Source organism: Teleopsis dalmanni, chromosome X (assembly GCF_002237135.1).
Source record: "Teleopsis dalmanni isolate 2A chromosome X, ASM223713v2, whole genome shotgun sequence".
Taxonomy (NCBI): domain Eukaryota; kingdom Metazoa; phylum Arthropoda; class Insecta; order Diptera; family Diopsidae; genus Teleopsis; species Teleopsis dalmanni.
This window is the reverse complement of record NC_051848.1, coordinates 51,148,334-51,166,338: the sequence shown is the minus strand read 5'-3', so window position 1 is coordinate 51,166,338 and position 18,005 is coordinate 51,148,334. Positions and strand designations below refer to the sequence as shown.

At 30.0% G+C, this 18,005-nt stretch overlaps 1 protein-coding gene and 2 long non-coding RNA genes across 3 annotated transcripts; 2 read left to right on the top strand and 1 right to left on the bottom strand.

Annotated features, from left to right (window-relative positions):
• Positions 1–264: 264 nt before the first annotated feature.
• On the bottom strand, positions 265–6,498 carry LOC119689473. The gene is made up of 8 exons (XR_005253437.1): positions 6,431–6,498; positions 6,325–6,358; positions 5,036–5,103; positions 4,894–4,969; positions 3,637–4,188; positions 2,827–3,010; positions 1,639–1,995; positions 265–502 (listed from the first exon to the last, which is right to left on the bottom strand). It is a non-coding gene; the product is annotated as an uncharacterized LOC119689473 (long non-coding RNA).
• A 1,471-nt stretch (positions 6,499–7,969) lies between these two features.
• Positions 7,970–9,591, top strand: LOC119689686. The gene is made up of 7 exons (XR_005253473.1): positions 7,970–8,176; positions 8,236–8,301; positions 8,398–8,517; positions 8,966–9,010; positions 9,097–9,303; positions 9,365–9,417; positions 9,471–9,591. It is a non-coding gene; the product is annotated as an uncharacterized LOC119689686 (long non-coding RNA).
• Positions 9,592–13,213: 3,622 nt separating this feature from the next.
• On the top strand, positions 13,214–16,907 carry LOC119688402 (pickpocket protein 11-like). Its single transcript, XM_038103081.1, has 7 exons — positions 13,214–13,500; positions 13,570–13,708; positions 13,831–14,021; positions 15,758–16,099; positions 16,166–16,275; positions 16,342–16,426; positions 16,805–16,907. Exons 1-7 carry the CDS (start codon positions 13,214–13,216, stop codon positions 16,905–16,907), a joined length of 1,257 nt encoding a protein of 418 aa, XP_037959009.1.
• Positions 16,908–18,005: the final 1,098 nt, after the last annotated feature.

The window sequence follows — 18,005 nt, the reverse complement described above, 5'->3', positions numbered from 1 at the left end:
TTCAAACATTTGTAAGGCACTTTTGTGGGACATTCAAATTCATAAAGAGTTTTTCGGAATATTGAAAATTTCAATAAATACTTTGATATATATTAGAGTTTCTTCACATTAACTTCAACATAAATATATTGCCCTTAGTTCCGGTACAAGTACAATTTGGATGTAAGTATTCGACAATATAATATACAAACAATGAAAGATAATATTTATAATGACATTATTAAAACAAACACTAAATATTATTAATGTTGGTATATACCAATTCCATTCTCCAATGGTATTGGTTTAAATAAAGTAAATTTTTAAAACTAAGGCATCCATTCAAAAAAAAAGTTTAAAATATTCTAAATTTGTCAGGTATGTTCTTCCATCAAGTTGATGCCTTGCCGTGCAAATGTACGTAGCTTCTATTGTTAAACTTCATGAATTTTACTTCAAATTGCTTTAATATCCATCATTTAACTCGAAGTTAGCGTTTAATTACTATTTTCTGTTTTTAAATCTGAAAAATTTGTTTAGTAGTTACTAATTTGGAACAGGAGAGCACCGATTAGACAATAAAGAGATTCATATAAAACAGTTAAACAAATCAAATTTTTTGGATGACCTTAAAAGAATAAAGAATCATTTGGACACACAAAGGATTATCTACTGTATACTCTTCATTTTATAGTACTGTGTCAGTGTTATTTGTCAAACAGAACTCATATCCAACTTATAACTGCATTGCATGTTTCATTATATAGATCTTTTAATAACCGCTTATTATGTCAAAACTGAATAAACTTGTATTACAAATGGAAAAAACAATCCGCATCGAATTTTCTTCACTTGACAAACTTAAATTTGGATATGGAGTATTTAGATTTAAATCCATCGACAAAAAGTCACAGTGTGGCGCTGTATGGTGTTTGATCTGGCAGTGTTGTTGATCAGACAAACTTCAATTCTGATCACTACAACCTCATGATTAACAATTTAATTGGACGTGAAATTGACTATATAGATATGAGAATACCTTTTATATACAACACCTTATATTTTGGTCTATTGCGCGTGTAATGACTCAGGGGTGTTATTTTACATCAAAGGTTTCAAACTTATGAAAAAGTAAAAATGAGCGATTGATTACGAGCTCTTAATTACTAATGCTACAGATTGAAAATTGTATTAACTACAGACTAACTTCAGACGAACGAATCAAATACTGATTAATATTTAACTGTGAGAATTGACTTCATCTTTAATCGTTTAAACTAGAATAGGTTGGTGATGATTTAGCAATCTGCAATCTTAGAAGTCATAAACAGAAATAAATATTTCTTATTAATGTAGGTGAACGATGGAATCAAGAAAGAACATATTCACACACAGAGTTCATTTAGCCAATGTGGTACAGCTTTAATTCAGTGGGAAGAATTAAAATTTAAATTTTTCAAGATGTCATCATTAAATATAGTCTAATCATGGAACACTGGTTACTTAAATCCGCGAAAATGAAGATATCGCGTTATAACAGGAGGTCTGTAATCACTTTTTCAGAAGCCAGGCAACAATACACATACAATATAAGTAACCAATAAAATAATTAATTATACATTTTTTTAGTTCAGCGAAAATGTAGATTGATTTACTCACTTTTTATTCGATCCTTATCTGATTTTTTCGTGAATTGTTGCGGTTGCTTTATAAGCTTTGATTTAGAGTTTTTAGTCTTCAACTAGTGAACATTATTGTTGTATTCCTTATTCCTTATTCCTTATTAAGCAATACGGTTTCGGGATCGGGTTCACCGAAAAGACTACATTTAGTTCTTATTAGTTTCAAAACGTTTATGTAACCAAAAAAAATGTATATGATTGTGCCGTTTGATTAAATCCAATCAGTATCAGTATAGAATCTAATCCATTTATAAATTTTTTATTTAATGATATTTTGTTATATTTTAAATATTTTTTTTCTTTGTTAAGCGATTCCATTCCATTTCAAAAATTTCTAAAATAAAAATAATAAAAATTGAATACAACTATTAGACAAGATATTTTGTCTCTTAAAATATATTTTTGCTACTTTGAATTCATGACAAACAAAAAAAAGAAGTTACAGTGAAGAGATCTCTTCGGTAAAGGACAATATTATTAAATATCATAGACAATAGTTACTCAGGTAAGTTTTTATCAAGCCATATCCAATGAAATATAACATCGTATCACAACCCAGACGAATTTGTGATCAAGACGTACCCCTTCACTGGGTAAACCCGTACCGAAATATTCTAAATATATGCGGTAAAATGTATCTTATGATCATCACCTTTCATTGAAGGAAATAAACAATAGCGATTACTTTGCAGCTTTATATGATCGTTTTAATAAGATTTGGAAGGAGAAACGTGCCCATTTAGTTGCTAATTGCTCTTTCATAAAGGCAGTCTACATACTAAACGCATAACAGCCATATTAAAATTTCATTCTCATAAAATTCCAAATTACTTCAACATCTAAAACATACCTCATATTTAAGAAAAATTCTCATATCTGTGGAAAAGGATTTACATCTAGATATATATGGTAGTGAAGATTTGTACAAGTACTATCATATAATTAATTTATGCTGTATTCATCTACCATAGTGAAATATTGAAATGGTGATGGGTCATAGTGTCTGATCCATGTGTCTAAAACTATAACGTGAGATCAGGTTCCCGCAGAGAGCAACCTAAAACCATTTTCACACAAATCGTACAACACAACACAATCAATCACTCACATAATATTTAACCAGATTAGATAATAATCAACAAGTAATAAAGATGGATTTACTTACTTGTTATTCGTCCCACATTTGATGCTTTTGAATATTGAAGGAATTGTTTTTAAAGTTTTTTTAAATATTGATTTAAAGTTTTTTTCATTGATTTCACCATAATCAGTGTATATTTATTTGATATTATATGTCCTTATATAGAGAAATGTTCTTGTACTCCGAATTAATTACAATATAAGTGTAACTAAAAAAAAGTGATGAAAAAGGAATTTTCTTAACAAAAATTTTCTTCAGTTATACATTAAGTTTCTAAATGAACTGAAGCAATACATTTCTTTAGGAGGAATGCCGTGGTTTGATCTCCAGATCTGTATCAAATTCTACAATGCCTAACCATTCCCTGCGGGAAATCAAAGACGGATGCCTGCATGTCTTACTTGCTTTTAAATTGATATGTAAAAATCACGCCGTCACTAAAGAAGATTTCCAAGAAAGAAAGACGACTTCCTCGAAGAGAAAGAACTATTCTGATAAATCTTTCTATACTCTAATCATGTTCTTATTCGTATTTAATTTATTTCTCCAAGTACAAACTAGTTTTGTCAAATAGAAAGATAACATTCTAACTATGTAAGAGTGTTCTCATTTTGAATAGATGTTGAATGGAATGGCATCTACACTTACCTATAAACAAACCCAAGTATGTGCATAAAACTTAAACAAAAAAAATTATCCCACCTTATTAAATAGTGTTTATAAAGATTCAGTTCGATGATATATATTTTTTTAAGTTGTTTTTCTAAAATTAAAATGAAAGCTTACCACAACCATTATTTAACTACGAAATTTGAAACTTGACATTTAACTTACATTTCAAAATATTTGCACTTGTTCGCAGAATAATTTAAGAAACTCGTCTTGGGCTTTAATGTACTGAATAAGTCCAGGATATTTTTCTACGACTTTAGGAAGCGCTTGTTCCAATGTCTCCAGATATCGTATAATAAAAGTCTTATACGTAAGATATCTTGCATCGTTTTTTAATACAGCTAAAGAAGTCTTTTCCTGATCCGCAATTTCTGTATTGAGTTTTGAACTCATATAAATGAGATTTACAATCCTTTAGTGCTCTAATAGGATTACTTTTTTCTTTCTTGCTGATCATATCGCAGACATCAAACTGAGTATTGCTTTTTTCCTTCTAATTAATTCGTTCTAATTAATTCGTTCTTCTTAATTAGTTATATGTTGTCATATTTTTTACAAAAAGGTACAATTCTTCTTTTGAATCTAAATTTAACTTTTCCATAGGTTTATATTTATTAAGAGACATTGGTTCCTGCACATTAAGTCCTATTTTCAAATTCATCGACATCTCTAAATTTTGTAAATGGTCTCGGATGAAGTAGAGGAAAGAAATGCCTGAAAATATTAAAAACATTAACAAATAAATAAAATATCAAAATAATTTATATTAACACACGGTTTCGCGGTTTATATATGATAGCGTTCGATTCCGTACACTTGCCGTATGAAAATAATACCATTAGGTCTTTTAAAGACAATTGGTGATGCATATTTCGTGATATTCAAAATGGCTATGTGACAAAAATTTAAATAATTGGATCTGAAATTTTCTCAACATTTTTCCTCCTCTCTTCAAAGATAAGATATCAGTAACATATAATGATTGCATATATAAATAACACAACATATACTAAACTTCAATGGATCAATGGATCAGAAATAAAAAAAATGACTGGGACGAATCTCATTTTTAAAGATTGTTTTTCAGATAAGTTGTGTTCTATATACTATATATTTTTAACTAATAATTTAATTTTATTTGACTTAATTAAAAATTTATTAATGTATGCAGACTTCATTGCTGATAGGAATCAGATGGTAGTTTCCTTGGGAACATAATTTCTATGATATATACCGATTATTACATCGGTAGAGTATTCGAAAAGTTGTTAAAACTGTGTGTTGGAATTCTAAATCAACATTTTCTATATTAATGCCAATCAACATCTGTCAAATTCTCAGAAAAATCTCATTTTATTATTTTATGTTATTTTACTACTTCTCTTAAAAATTTCTTTCAAAACAATTGTTAGAACTTACCTTAGTCGAGCTTTGTTTTGCCACTCTTCGATTTTCTTAAATTATCCACCGAACTGAAATGTTTATCTTAGCAGCTCTACAGAAATAATAAAATAGGGTCTTACATTGTATAAAAACGTTGCTTATATTTTAAATAACTTACACTTTTTTTTTGTTGTTGATAATATTTAATAGTTTTGAATAATATTTGTTGGATGGGAAGGAAAACTCCTGCAAATAGCAATTATAAATTTTTATATATTTGACATCTAATATATAAAGATTATGACATGGTTTCTTAATGTGCTGTACCACATATATTTATCAACTGGAAATAACACATCATTTATGGAAATGTAAATACCTTAATGGGGAAAATAGGTGAAATAGCTACTAATAACGAAGGATTGACATAAAGTTGTAAAGATTATCATATCTGAATAAGGGAATAAAAACAAGGTAACAGTTATCTAAATAAATTGAAACAAGGATTGCATTTGTGACGAAGGAGCAAACAAGTTTGTGAAGGCGAAATATTGGGAAACACCCAATATTTCGACTATGTATGCGATCCCTTAGACTAATGTCAAAAGCTTAATACAATCTAAAGACTTAATTGGATATCGGAACAGTCACTAGTTAAAAAAAAAATATGCTGCTGTTATATACGTTAATTGAAAAATAAAAATATATATTCAGTGTTAGTCAGGAGTCTTTCGCTAGGGATAGCACACTTGATCCGAAAGATTGCGAAGTATAATTATTATTTTAAATTTACAATACAATAAGATGAGATTCTGCATGCATAGACCAACTACCAAACCTTCTACCATTGTAGAAAAACATATTCATTAAAAGATTTCTGAGTGCACGAATTTATATAAACGCAGACAAAAGGTTTGGAAAGTAACTTGGTGACATATAAAAGTCATCAATTATATCTGATTTGAATATATTAATTGTAGCCTTTTGTAACATCGAATCACCTATAGTTAAAGATTAATGCCTCTATGGACAATGCGATTTTTTAATTCTTAACAAACACGTCATTCTGAGTACTAAAGCAATGAGCATGAAGCAACACGAACAGGAAGGACGCTCAATACTTAGTAACAAATAAACATCGAAAACATTTAAAAAAAATTCTGGATGACAAAAATATTAGTGGACTTATTGGCTTACGCTGGAATTTACAAGGGTTGTGAAAACCTATTATTTCCGAGTTTGTATTGCTCTCCCTATGAGCCAATAAACCCACCGCAACTAAGATTAATTTCTCAAATTTGAATTGATAATTTGATTTATATACGATACTACGTACAGCTTTAGAATAGATTGGTCGAATCTGAACTTGACTAAACTTTAGAGTTAGAGTAAGATACGAATACTAAGTTTAAAGTAGTAATAATAAAAATAAAATTTTTTACAAATCAAAGTATTTTAAAAACTTACATTTATATTTTTTGTGACCGATTTCACTTAAAGTCTATAAATTAAATAAAAAACATTATTTTATTTTTATTTACAATCTAATGAAAATCTATGAAAAGTTACTTACAGTGGAAAATACAACACAGTAAAAATTTAGATAAGGAAATTTCCGAAACGAACTTAAAACTAAATAATTAATATTGTAAAAAAATTTGACTTGATTTGGTATATCCAAATATTTCAAAAATCGAAGCTTGCTTGAAAAATAAAATTATTATCAATCCATTATACTTACAATACATTTAAAGGTATTTTTCAAGGTAAACATATAGATCCCACAATGCCTTATCCAGAATTGTTGAGGTAAGGTCAGGTGCTAAATTTAACGTGTTGCTGACAAGCAGACTCCTTGCCGAACAAGAGAGCGTTACTAGATCATAGCCAAACTATTCGACCATCTACACTTTCTGGAGTTTATTCGTTTGGCAAACTAAGATATTGGGATTGCTTCATGAAAGATTACTAAACTAATAGAAATCAAAGGTCCGTCAGATCGGTCAGCTTTGTGATCGACAAGACACCCCTAGGTCCTTTGGAGCAGTCTGGTGGCGTCCTAAATTGAGGTTTCTCATCCATCAATATGTAAGTATATAAAAAAGATAAGGAGCAACTCACATCTACAGTAAGGAGCTCAGGAGTTTGGTATGTCCAAATATTTGAAGAATCAAAATTTGTTGGTCTAAAAAATTATTACTGGTTCGTCATACACAAAAATCATTTAAAATTATTTTTTAAGTTAAATTTCACTATTAAATTATTTTCATTTCAAAATAAATATTTTTCGCTAGTATTTAAATTTGTATCATTTTATTATGTCAAACTATTTATAGTACTCAAATATAAAACCTTAAACCTCTCCTGATGATTTCTTTTATCATCTTTATATGTCCAAGTCTTATCTTGTATGTTCTTGCGTTTCAGAAATGTTTAGTCCACAGTCGCAAGTCTACATATACCCTATGCAGTTTCAGTTGATACTATTTTATAACCCATTCAAGTAACTATTAAAAGCAAACCGTTCTCCAAATGGCGCAAGAACACGAAATGACCACTGTCATCTATGTTCGTAATGGGAGAACACATTCTATTCAAGTATCTCTAGTGTTCATCGTTGTTCATGATTAATTCCGGATGCTTTAAGACACAATATTTTACTAACGTTAACTTATGATATATAAATATGTAATAGATGATGTATTAAGATTGAGTTTGAAGTTGTAGTTCTGCTGTTATTAAATAGTTGGTGCCCCGCAAAGTTTTTAAGAAACTTGGTGTACAAACAACAGTTTTAACATATTTCCCTTAATATACAGAATTCAGTGTAGGCCTTCACTAATAATGGTGAATATGTTCTATAAAGTTGAATAGATCATGGAGAACATAGAAAGTAGTTAGAAATCAGGTATGGGTACTCTGTCAATCTAATCAAAACCGCTGCTCACAAAGAAAACCATATATTTTTATTTTTTTAAAAAAATATTTTTTCTCTAAATCTAAATGTCAAAATATAAAGCTTTTAAATATTATAATCAAAATTTAACTAATCTGGCCATGAAATTTAAATAATTTTGATATCCCAAATAGATTTTTTAGTTTTTCATAAATTTTTTTGGCTTAGACATTGTATACAAAATTGATTAGGTTAAGAGTTTAGGTTAAGTAGGTAGACATGTAGGTTAGGAAGTTAGTTTAATTTAATCAAAATTTAAAATATACATGCAAATTATTCAAAATGTTCATTACGAATTTTCACTCATTTTGATGAAAATGAATGTCAAAATTCAATTGCTTGCATAACAGCTCTAAAGTTATGGTAAGTCCGAATTCTCATTCTCATTCTATGAACGTCAATTGATCTGGTTTTTCTTTCAGTAAATCAAGAAGGAGGAGACCAAAAGATTATAAAAATTTATACATCAGCATTGTATGAGTAAGTCGGTAAGTTACCAATAATAATTTCAATAATTATAAATAATGAAATTCTATTATTCCATGATGAATATTTACATTTCTCTTCAAATTGTTTTATGTTAGGCGGTTCACTTCTTCACGGACTTATCTTTTTCACGCAGCTAGATACGCATATTATTTGTCTAATTTGGTGCTCTCATTTGATTGAAAAAGTTGTATACTATATAACGTTAAGACATTAAGGTAAGATTAATTCATTTCATTCCTACGATTAATTTTTTGTCCATCTGCAATCTAATTATTGTACAAGACTCTGTTGGACGTTAACGATTTTTGAAGCGTTCAAATGTATAACAGATTTTTATAAACTCTACCATTCTGAGTATTTTTTTCTTCTGATCTATATGTCAACATAACATATAGTAACTTATATAGTTGCTCATCGAGGCAAAGTTAAAAATTAACATACAAACAATAGTGGACACGGAAATTAGCAATAGCGATAAATTTACAACTTTAAAATCCGGTATCTTAAGAGCCAAATAGCATTAATATATATATAGTCGTAGCTTAGAGGAAATAAGATTGTTCTTCTAAAGGATGAACTTTTTTAAAAAACCATAATCAATATATATATATAGAGATATTATAGAATTTAAAATATATCATAAATGCGTTTCTTCTCTATTAGATGTCCATCATTTGATCCAAATACTTAGAGATATTAAGGAAAGAGGTATAGTATATTCAATAAAGAACAGTTTATTAAATAAAATCAGAGTCTCTAACTTCATAATATATTCTTTTTGTCTAACAATTTAGCAAAAATTATTTGCTCATTCTCACCTACCAGACGTGACAAAAATTGATTAGATATACCAATGAACTTGTCGAAATGTCCAAAATTCCATTTTGGTACACCACCTGATACTAAAAGTACTATATTGTTCAACTGAAAACGTAAACCTATTACTGGTCCCATGGAGGTACACTGGAAACTGTTCTGAAATGGTTCGCGTTCTTTAAATCGTAAGTAAACTTTTAATTTTTAATTTTAATCGTTAACTAATAAATTGATTTTATAATTTAGGTTGAAGAATCGGAAGAGTATCATCTGTTTTCCAAGCCAGGTATCCCATGTGCGTAAGTGATTTCGGTTTAATTTTCAATTAAATATCTTATATTTGTGTTTATAGGATACAAGGTGGAGTTATTGGACCACTAACCAGATGTGATGATGTATTAGTATTAAGTATTTATTTAGATATAAGATAGTTTTAGGATGAAAAAAATTTGAATAAAAAATTTTATGTGAAATTTTGGTTTATGTCTGAAAGATATGTTTTAGTTATGAAATAAAATATGAACAATTCAAAATGTGAAAGAAGGTACATGATCCCTAACAGTACTATTCATATTTATGTTAGAAGAATTTGATTAAGATAAATATCGATTTAAGGTATTTGTAGAATGTTCAAAAATTTAGTATAGATCTATTCACCACATAATTCATAAAGAAAATATATGAAAACATGCTGGTAATGCTGGTTTTACTCTTAATATTACTGCTGGTTTTTTGGGATGGCACATATAAGATGTCAATTGAAAACATCTGAATCAGTTAAATTGCATCCTCTTTTGTAAAGTAAAAAGTTTTCTTTCAGATAAGTTGTGTTCTATATACTATATATTTTTAACTAATAATTTAATTTAATTTGACTTAATTAAAAATTTATTAATGTATGTAGACTTCATTGCTCATAGGAATCAGATGGTAGTTTCCTTGGGAACATAATTTCTATGATATATACCGATTATTATACGGTAGAGTATTCGAAAAGTTGTTAAAACTGTGTGTTGGAATTCTAAATCAACACTTTTTATATTAATGCCAATCAACATCTGTCAAATCCTCAGAAAAATCTCAAAATATATTGGTTTTCATGTCTTCTTTACCAAATGAGATAAAATTTCTCTAACAAAATAAACAGGTCAATTTAACTAGTACGTGGTTAGAGGATATTTTTCTGAGTGCAAACAACAACGACTGTTGCTGGTTGCTGGTTGCTGGTCCGTAAATCCTTTAAATTTTTCGATATTTTGATTATATATAAAATACAGGTTTTGATTGCATGTATAGAAGAATGTAGACATATATTTACATATACATATATACATAAATATAAACTTTGTGAGCTTTTTTTTGGATTTTGATTCGACTATTAGTTTATTTTCAATTAGAATAAAAGTCGGCATATGATCGGAGGAGTGTTCTAAGGACGACTCAATAGCAATTTGATATATTTTCAAAGTCTTTGTAACCGTAAAATCAATGACGTATGGGGTTTTTTCCGATCTGAGGGACAGTAGGTGGGTGTGTCACTGGAGGCTATATTAAGGTCAAGTTTTGCTACTACGTAGCATTTAAATGGCAAATTCATCTGAATGTCCCCAGTTCACCAAATTCTGTTTCATCAGATTGCTACTTATTGCTATCAATACAAAGCGCTCTTTAATACCAATACTTTAGATATCACGAAAAATCAAAAAGTGCATTGAATCAATGAATCGCTTCAAAACATAAACAATATATTTGTATATTACTGCCAAAGAAGATATTTCGATTGAAATAAAATTTATCATTTCTTAGACACAAAAATTTATTTTTTAAAAAAAAAAGTTCAAAACAGGAAGTTATGTACTTAATAGATTATAATCTATAAGCTTACGGAATACATAGATTGCTGCCGTTAAAAACTATGATATTAAAAATTTTAATGATAGATTTCAATTCTGACAACCACTTATTTAAATCAATAGATGATGCAAATATATGACTGATTAGTCATTTAAGCTTGTCACTTGCATGTCATAATTCATTGGTTTTAGTTATTAATTATGAATACTCGTGCACATTAGAAATCAGGTAATTATGGCATCAATCTTGCCTATCGAATAACCAATAATCAATAGTCCATTGTTATCCATTTAATAAAAATTCGAGTGCATATTCAGTAGTCCATTGAAATGGGTGTAAAACACATTAAACGGATTTATCAACAACTGCTGCATGAGTTTCTTATGAAAAGTGCTATACATGGTCTTAAAGTTTTTATGCTAAAAACCCCAATACGTTTTGCGAGGTAAATACAACGTTTCGCTCACAAATGTTTTGGAAATTCAATTTACAATAATTTCAGAGTTTTGTGGTTATTGTTTATGATATTCATTATTATTTGGACTCATTATATTATTGTTAATTTAACACTTGACTATATGCAACAGCCAACGGAGATACATATGTCGGTGAAGCGGACGCATGTAGCAAATACGCCATTCCCCGGTATTGCAATATGCAGTGCTAACAAAATAAATAGAAGTAAACTATACGAATACGCAGAGGAACTGTACGTTATTTAAAATTAAAAATTATATAACTATAATACTCGCAACTGATATATATAATCATACTTGTTAGTTTTTATTAATATTCTAGTATATACTTGATAGTACAGTATTTGTTATTGAAAAGATACAGCAATTTTAGACACCACATCAAAGGTCACCATATGTTGAAAGGTCTAAAAACATTCTCTGTGATTATTCACAACTGAGCAGCTGCAGACTTATCTATCATAGGAACAAACTCAAAGCCTCATAAAACACGTTGAACAAGACAACACCACATAAAATGCTTACCATCAGTAAAAGTTAAAGAATCTGTTAAGATGACTAAGTTGGCATAATAGACCACTTGATTGGCAGTGCATGTTATGCTCTAAAATATCCCTAGAAGTTATGCCATAGTTTCATCACATTTTGTTAATTTGGTACAATTATCTGACATGGCAAATGTTATTATAGAATAAGGATTAAAGTACAAATATGATGTTGGACTTGGATTCAATATAGTGTTTGGTATATACATTTTACTTTAATTGGATAGTGTGACTACGCATATGTGGAGCACTGGAACGTTTTCAAATTGTAAGCCGAAATTGTTGTGATTGTTGTTGAAGTCAATCGATTGTAATCGTTGATAGGTTTTCGTTATCATGAGAGTCTACTACTGCAAACTAAACTGTTGTTATAATACCATTACTGTGATTAAGTGGATTAGTTCTATTAACCAGGTCGGTTTTAATGTACCAAGCTCTACCATGCCACTTGGTTTAATTTTGTCTTGGACATTGAATTTGATTGAGCGGAAAGAAAAAAAATTTGTAGAAAAAGTTTTATATATTAAATTCATTCAACTTTTGCGATGTTTTTTTTTAGCATATGCTATAACACTGAGTCTGTCAACAAATAAGTCCCTTGGTGCACTAAGTTAATCTGCAGAATATTCATCCATTTATGCCACAGCAGTTTTTTAAGCACATCAAAATTCTGATATTCATTTGTGTTGACAGTACCTTGTGACCATACACAATATTGTGGATGGTCACTAAAATATTTACTTTGGTAAAAGCTTTAATGTTAATGCCACGGTTAAAACATACCAATAGAGGCTCAGACGCCAGCCCAAACCATCAAAAATAGTAGTATTTGAATCTTACTCATCAAAGAAGATGATGAACTGCTCGGAATTGTTCAAACTACTAATACCAATTTTTGTTAGTACATCAGAGAAATTTTGACTTTTTATAACTTTCTAAGACTTTGCCGATGTTAATGGGTTTTCGTTCTATTCAATATAACGCTATCACAATATTAAGCACTTTATTACACCATGGAAAAGACACTTTTAAATGAGCTGTTATTAAGCAAGATATGAATAAGTGCTTTCATCAGTTAATATGTTATGTTATAGCAGTTTGAAGTTGTTGTATTTCCATAGGGCCCTTCCTCGTATTATTATATATATCTACCCAACTCTTTTAGATTTTCTATACAACAAAGCTATAAACCGGGTTGGCTGGCGAAGGACAAGAACGAGATGGCTGAGCATGTCATGTTGTTAACTGGATTTTTTGCACATCCCTATGATAATTTTCAATTTGATGATCTGCGTTTGCAAAGATTGCATGATATACTCACCATTATGTACAACACCACAAATTATCAGTCTGAAAACATATTACGCGAATTAGCACCAGACTGTAAGGAAACAGTGATTAGAGGATTACTTTTTGGTACTCCAGTTTCACCAAATGGATTTTTTTTTAAACGCATAACACCGTCAAGTATTTGTTGTATGTTTAATTATCGCAGAGATGGTTATGCGTAAGTCTCAAATATGCAATATACATAAATAATATAAGAATATATAACAATGAATAGTTTTATTTCTAGAACGCGCGAAGTTAATGTCTCGAAGAATGAAAGAACTATAAAATTTGAATCTAATTCCGTACTAAATAGCGTGCAATTTGTATTACAAAACAAACGAAATGAATACACTTACACTGAATTATCAAATAGTGGATTTCAGGTAGTTATATTATTTTCACATCATATACCATATCTATATATAACTTTGAACAAATGTACAAACAGTTTAAAGTCAATACTCGTAGCACTTTAAAAGACAATATCTTCTTAACTTTATTTTAGCTATATGTATTTCCAACGGATGACTTTTTCATACAGTCAAATACGAATGGCGAAGTCATGGTGACTGATAACTCTATTGTGGAAATACCAATAGTACCTATATTTTTAGAGTCCAACCAAAATATACGAAAATTTTCACCACAAATAAGGCAATGTTATTTTCAGGATGAGGGACAAAAAATCATAAATCGGTAAAGTTACTAAATTTTATATAAATTAGAACTTAAGAATTTAAATATAAATAAGAACTAAATTAATTAATACTGCATTTCTCAAGTAGTGGAGGGAATAACTAAGCCTTATATATTTATGTTCATATTGAGCATGAACATTTGGGTGAAGATAAATTTATTTAGAAAGAAATCGCGTAAAATAATAAATAATGATCACCTTATTATTAATAAAATGATAAGAAAATATTATTTTCCATATTAGGCATAATGCATTGTTTTAACAATGTTATATATGTATATAATTATATACATATATTTACATTTAATTAATATATATATATATATATATATTTTATATTTAATTAAAAACTATAATTTATTATTTACATTTAAAATAAATATATTTTATTAAAGTGATATTGTAATATTTGACTATCTTTGATAGTCATCTTCAGGGAACTAACAAAATATATAAAGTAAATATTTATAGCGGAAAATTAAAAGAATTATAAACCGTATAAGAAATACAATAATAACAACAAAAATGTGTCAACCAAAAATGTGTCAAAATAGTAATATTATTTATTTATTTAAGTAATAGGCTATTAAAGCACCCCGACCTAAAAGATCTATTGTGCTCCTAAAGATCCAACTAGGACAATTTTAGACTATTTATAAATCTTGTAACTGCTGTGGGCTTAATTTTACCTTTTTGACTTGGGACTAATATCCCGCTTCCAAGGTAATCGAGTCTACGTCTTGCAACCGCTGGGCACTTGCATAGAACATGTTCTGATGTTTCCTTCTCCTCATGACAGAGTCAACAGGAGTCACTTTCTACCACACCTATAATCTTCATATGCTAATTAAGTCTACAGTGTTCTGTAAGAAGTTCAGTGTAGATTTTAATATCGTTTCTGCTAAGGCCAAGGATAGCATCAACTTTGATGTGATCAGGATCAATGAATCTTTTTGACTGTCGCATGCCTGTTTGGGCTCTCCAGTGTTCAAGTAGATGATGCTCTGGACCAATGAAAGGAGTACATGCACCCTTCTTTGCTAGGGAGTCTGCTATTTCATTGCCCTCATGCCCTTCGTGTCCCGGTACCCACATAAGAGTAACATAGTTCCTCGATGCTAGGGTGTTGAGAAGTTGAAAGCATTCCCAGACCAACTTTGATTGGAATAAGGATTTTGCTAAAGATTTTAGAGCTGCTTGGCTGTCTGACAGGATGCACATTTTGATACCTCGGGTGCCCCTTCGTATGCATTCTCTTGCGCATAGCTCTAAGGCATGGACCTCTGCCTAAAAAATGGAAGCAGTTTTTCCCATAGTAGTATAAATAAGATTGTCAATATTATGATATGACTTCATGTAAAACATGTTTTTTGGTCATTACCAAATATAACGTAAAATTGTCGTGACCATTCATCATATGACTGTTTGTATAACATAACCCCAAATAACTTGTCTCTGTGTACCTCTTTATTACTTGAAGTGATAGATGTACTATGATGGCATTAGTAAACTTGGAAAAATTAATGTATAAACTTGTTATTCAGGAGTTTACGTATGATATGAAATGATGTCGTAAAATATTCTTAATATGATTAACATACTTATGTTGTAATAATAAAATATAGCTATTCACTACACAGTTATTCTGGCGATTGCTGAAAACTGTTATTTGCGATTTAAGTTATTCAATTTAAATGAATATTTAATGAAATGAATTTAAAAATCATTCTTGCAGGACATATTATTCATTGGATGAATGCCTGATGTTATGTCGTATGCGAAGTATGATCAAGTACTGCGGTTGTGTTAATCCACCATGGCCAAGTGATCTCATAAACGGAAGCATTTGCAATTTACTTGACCTTCCATGTCTGACAAGGTGGAAAAGTGTCTGGTATGGCTGGAAAAGTTTTGATTATGTTAATAAACAGCAGAACTCAAAGGAACTATTTGAGTTTGAAAACTGTGGTTTTTGTTTACCCACTTGTAGTGGTGTGAAATTTAAAATCAGCGTAAATGATTTGCCACTTCGAAATGTTATAAGCAATTCTGGCGATTATTATAGTCATGGTATACTGTAAGCATTATATAGAATTTAAATTCACTTAAAAACTTCTATTATAATCTAATCTCGTTTTAATAGAGAGGGACTAACAAACGATCAACCGCTAGCAGTCATTAAATTATTTTTTGCGAAACGTTATGCCCAGGCAACTGAAACGACTGTTGTTAGCGATTGGGTTGTTTTATTAAGTAAGTTATTAATTAGTAATATCTATTAAATAATATCTACATATTATACACTTATTTTTATTTTAGATCGGTATGGCGGTATATTATCCTTAATATACGGTTTTAGTATTATAAGCTATATTGAAATTATTTATTATTCTTCTGGTAAATGGTTTGTTAGCTTTTACAGAAGCATTAAGCACAGAAAACAACAAGATCCTGATAGCACCATAAAATCTATTAAATACAAAAACCAGAAGTTTTTAAGTAATTATAATCTTTATTGGGAAGAATTGCAACCGAAATTGAAGATAATTGATTCAACGCAAAATAAATAAATGTCTAGCACAAAATACACTATCAAATACCACATACTGATGTTGATATATCTCACAATGACACAATGACACAATGATTTCAAATTTAAGGATTATACTAGAGTATCGAAAGGAAAACATTTTCGTACTCCACAAACTACAAGGGTAGGATATTCACTGCACAATCGCTCAAGTACGCTGAGATGTTGAAATTAGTGTTTTGTGAATTATAGCATAGAAAAGATTTTGGAGATATCGATATCGACCTTAGATGCACTGCGTGAAACACTTCAAATAACGTTCAACTTACTGCAGAAATCTATTGCTGGGCTATAAACGTACGGCACTGCTCACTATCATATTTTTTACAAATTATATGTTTGAAACCACATTAAGGCATTACGCTTTTAACCAATATCTTTGTAAATAGTTTTTTTTATGTTCTAACAAAGTAAGTTCTGTTGGTAATGGAATGTAGAAGTCCCCTAATAAATGTTAATATGGAAGCTAATAAACTCAAAGTGTTGTTCTTAACATGTTTGGACATGTTGATGGATGAAACATGGATCCACCATTTCACTCCAGAGTCAAATCGACAGTCTGCTGAGTTACATGCAGCCGATTAAAGCCGCCCAAAGCGACCAAAGACGCAGCAGTTGGCTGACAAGGTTATGGCGTCTGTGTTTTGGGATGCGCATGGAATAATATTCATCGACTATCTCCAGAAGGGGAAGACCATCAACAGCGACTATTATATAGCGTTATTGGAGCGTTTGAAAGACGAAATCGCAAAGAAACGGCTTCATATGGCGAAGAAAACAGTTTTGTTTCACCAAGCCAATGCACCATGCCACAAGTCGATGAAAACGATGGCAAAATTGAACGAATTGAGCTACGAATTGCTGCCGCATCCACCGTATTCTCCAGATCTGGCCTCCAGCGACTACTGGCTCTTCGCAGACCTCAAAAAGATGCTCCGTGGTAAGAGATTTGGCACAAATGATGAAGTAATCGCCAAAACTAACGCCTATTTTGAAGGCAAAGAAAAATCGTTTTACAAAGGCGGTTTCGAAAGATTGCAAAAGCGTTGGAATGATTGTATCTCCCTAAAAGGGGACTATGTTGATGAATAAAAACGAATTTTGGCAAAAAAATGTGTTTTAATTAGTTAGTCACACACATTATTGAACGAAGTGTTAACTGTTTAGTGCAAGTGTGTTTATTGCTTGTTAAATTCTTTTTAATTTTCAAATGTTCGTTATGTTGTTCATCACTTTTGTTTTGCTTTTTGTACGAGTGTATCTATATGTTTTTCATTTTTGTACTTTTTTTGCTTTTTGTACCACGTTTTTTAATGACTGCTGTCTTTAGTCGCGTTTACAATATATAGAATTATGCACAATTAATTTGATTTACGATTCTTTAAACCATCAT